The following is a 3,475-nucleotide window of genomic DNA, read 5'->3' on the forward strand; positions in this document are numbered from 1 at the left end:
AATAAACATTCTAAATCGTAATTAAAACTGAGATGTTAAAAGATTTTCAATTGGTGTGGTCTAACATCATCCATCAAATAATTTAGGCATGGACTTGCCGATGGGAGTATGAACAAAGGTTGTTGAAAACCATCATTCCCACAAACCGATTTCGATCATTCAATAATATTTATGCCTTTCTCCAAAATCTGATATGAAAGAAATCATGCAGTAACTAGTGAAATGGTTTATTTTTTTCAAAGAGGGACAATGAACAGTGATACTATAACTGTTTTGTTGATTTATTATTCAAGTCATTATGTTCAGATGCTTCCAATGCCTAAAAGAATGCTCAGTGTGTCAGAAAGAAAGGAACTTTTGCTTGTTTCGTACAAAAGGCAATGATGGTGGAACCAGTTCTGCACTGAACTTTCTAAGGTACGAAATTGCTCAATTATCCTCACTTCGTTTCAATTTGCATTTGGACCCTCAGATATGATGGATGAATTCACTACCAGTGCAGTAGTGTACAACCAAAATGGATAAAGATAGAAGAAAAGTTTGGAGTGTGTTTCAGAAGCTACGAAACAATAACGTTAAATCAGAATGAAATGTTTGAGATTAGATTCCACGTCCAACGCATGCTGATAAATGGTGTTTGGCTCTTACCTAGTGGATTATCCAAAACGTTCTTGTGACTTCTTAGCAAATGCTCAATTTCAATCACTGATAATAGTGATGTCAACTCACAGAAATATCTTGTATCAGGGTTTTCACAAAAGGAATTTATCTATGTATTTAACTAGTTTACGTGGAACTGTGATAGAAAAATACTAACAAGTGCAGCTGATTATAGAAAGCACCAGACAAATAACAAATCAGTAAAGAGAGTTTTTTTTTTCTTAAATAACAACTTCAATCTTTTTCTCCATATTTAAAAAGCTTAAATGTTTCCCAAGTTTGGATTAGAAAGCAGTGTACAGAAACCATTTTCCTAACATATGAAAGCTTGCTTTTGTCAGTAAAGACAAAGTCATAAATGAACTGCGAGGTACCAAAGCAGAAGAGTGATCTTATAAATATTGATGAATTAAAAATCGAAAGTAGCAGTGTAGTTTCTAAAAATGGTTCTCGTAACATATCAAATTTTAAATTGAACAGTAGTTGAAACTCGGTGAGTTTCTTTGTGAATCGAAGGGAATGTAAATGTAAGATATGATAGAGCACTAAAAGGTTTGGTTGAGGAGTTTGTGGATGATAAAGTAGAGAAGAATTAATGTTGGAGAAAGCTAAGGGTTACTGTGTTCCGTGCATGTAAGCGTGTCAGGGATTGTTTGACATTCTACACACACTGAAAGGGATATTTCATCTAATTCCTGTCAGGCAGTAGAATACAACAAGAATATTGAGAGAAAGAATGAAGAGATATCATATATAAGCTGTCTCCACATAACGACAAATAAATGGGTCATGACTGAAGAGAAAAATGAAACCTAAAAAGCATCAATATCTTCCTCTTCTGAATCAAATCCAGGCAAAGGCAGAGCCAAAACAATCACTAAAACTAATACAAATGGGTAATACAGAGCACCAAAATTAGCATTCCATTTGCGGCTAAAGCACCAATCACAATGGAAAGTGCTCCACCAAAACAACTGGTCGAAAGAGTAAAACTAAGAGAAAAATATTTTTTTTATGTATTTAAAGTGGTATAACTGAAGAAAAATCTTAATAATAGATAGATAGATCCCCGATTATATATTAGAACTATGAACGGAAGCTTATTTGAAAAAAAAAAATTACTGCACAGATGATTTTACTGATCGCGCATCATGTTTTTTAATGGTACAAGGAAGATTTTGATACACATTACACGTGTTTCACACTCCGTCAGATCACAAGAGACTCGCGACAAATACTCACGTTACCAGAAAAATACTCCTCCAAAAAGCTTTTGATTTTCACATCTCAAACACTCCAATGAGATGAAAATTAACTTCAATTCCTTCGATACATGTTTTAGCCCACATTTATATCAAAGGTAATGCAATGTCAAATCAATCAAAATATACTTATGGCCGTTTGTTTTATCATTAAAAAAATCGAAATCAGTTTCATCCGTTGAGACTTACAATCCGGAACTGAAATTAACTCCATTTAACTCTATTAAATTCATTTTTCGAATGCACAATCAGTTTCGTTAGAGTCCAAAACAACCAAACAACGTAATGACACGAATCACGATCACGAGCCGCAACGAACACCATGGTCGAACAAAGCGAAAAAACCCCAAATTTATAAAGAAAAAAAAATACTTGAATTAATGTTATCTATGTAAAAGAGAAGAAACGGAACACCCCAACTAGCCCTAAGAATTTTCCCCATTCCGCTCCCATCAGACCTAAATAAAAAGAAAAAAAAAAATAAGAACCCTCCGTTCATTTCCCCCGCCCCACCACTAAAAGTAAAATAAAATAAAAATCAAAACTTCAAAAATCTCCTCCCATCAACCAAAAAAAAGGCAAAGCCTACATCACAAATTAACCCAAAAAGTTCAAAAAAAAAAAAGAAAAAAAAAGTCACCTACTTCGCCTTCTATCGGCGGCGTACTGAGAGAGCGGCACCACCTCCTGCAGCGGCGTGGAGAGCGGCGTCGGGAGCGGCGAGTTGCGGCAAACGGGGCAGGTGCCTCTGAGTCTGAGCCAGGAATCGAGGCAACAGAGGTGGAAGAAATGGCGGCACTCGGGCATCATCCTGAGCATCTCCGAATCCTTGTACTCGCACAAACATATGGAGCACGTGTTGTTATTCCCGTTACTGTTCCGCGCGTTGTCCCTGTCGAACTGGAACCTGGGGTAGGAATTAATGACGCTCTGGTCGAGCCCCAGCGCAACGCTGGCCTCCTCGTCGTCGTCGTCGTCCTCCGCCACGAAGATGACACGCGGCAGGACAACGCCGTCGGAGGGGTTGGTGGCGGCGGTTGTGACGGCGGTTGTTTGGGTGCGGTGTCGGGTGGCGCGGCAGCAGAGATAGGAGGAGAGGAGAAGGGTAGAGAGGAGGAAGAGGAAGGCGAGGGCTATGGCGATGGAGTAGCCAAGGCCAAGGTGGGTGATGTGAGGAGAGGGAATTGAAGGGGACATGGAGAAAGGGAAGGAATAAGAAGAAGAGAAAGAGGAAGAAGAAGAAGAAGAAGAAGAAAAAGAGAGAAGAGATTCTCCATTTGAGAAGGGTAAAGGGTGGGTGAGGGCTTCAGCTGCTGCATTTAATACTTTGTTTTATTTTTTTATTTTCTTCACAGACTCATTTCTCAGCAGAGGAGTTAGTCTGCATTAAATTCTGCCAGTGGAAGGGAGTTACTCATCACTCACATTATCTATCATACATCTTTTGACTTTCATTTTTCCTCATTTTCTTTTTCTTTTTTTTATTACCACTTTATTACTCATTATTACATTATAAATCAATCCGATATTGCATTTGTCTTACACTATAAATT

At 38.0% G+C, this 3,475-nt stretch overlaps 1 protein-coding gene across 2 annotated transcripts; it reads right to left on the minus strand.

The window, feature by feature from the left end:
- Window positions 1-2,257: 2,257 nt before the first annotated feature.
- LOC124833933 (RING/U-box superfamily protein) lies at window positions 2,258-3,475 on the minus strand. 2 transcript variants are annotated; one of them, XM_088113952.1, is made up of 2 exons: window positions 2,567-3,475; window positions 2,258-2,380 (listed from the first exon to the last, which is right to left on the minus strand). In XM_088113952.1, exons 1-2 carry the CDS (start codon window positions 3,117-3,119, stop codon window positions 2,310-2,312), a joined length of 624 nt encoding a protein of 207 aa, XP_087970078.1. In that variant the 5' UTR covers window positions 3,120-3,475; the 3' UTR covers window positions 2,258-2,309. The 2 variants fall into 2 exon arrangements, with proteins under 2 accessions (XP_087970078.1, XP_047164468.1); XM_047308512.2 differs by having other exon boundaries at window positions 2,258-3,463.

Source organism: Vigna umbellata, chromosome 4 (genome assembly GCF_029865625.1).
Source record: "Vigna umbellata cultivar VRB3 chromosome 4, Vumbellata_1.0, whole genome shotgun sequence".
NCBI lineage: Eukaryota > Viridiplantae > Streptophyta > Magnoliopsida > Fabales > Fabaceae > Vigna > Vigna umbellata.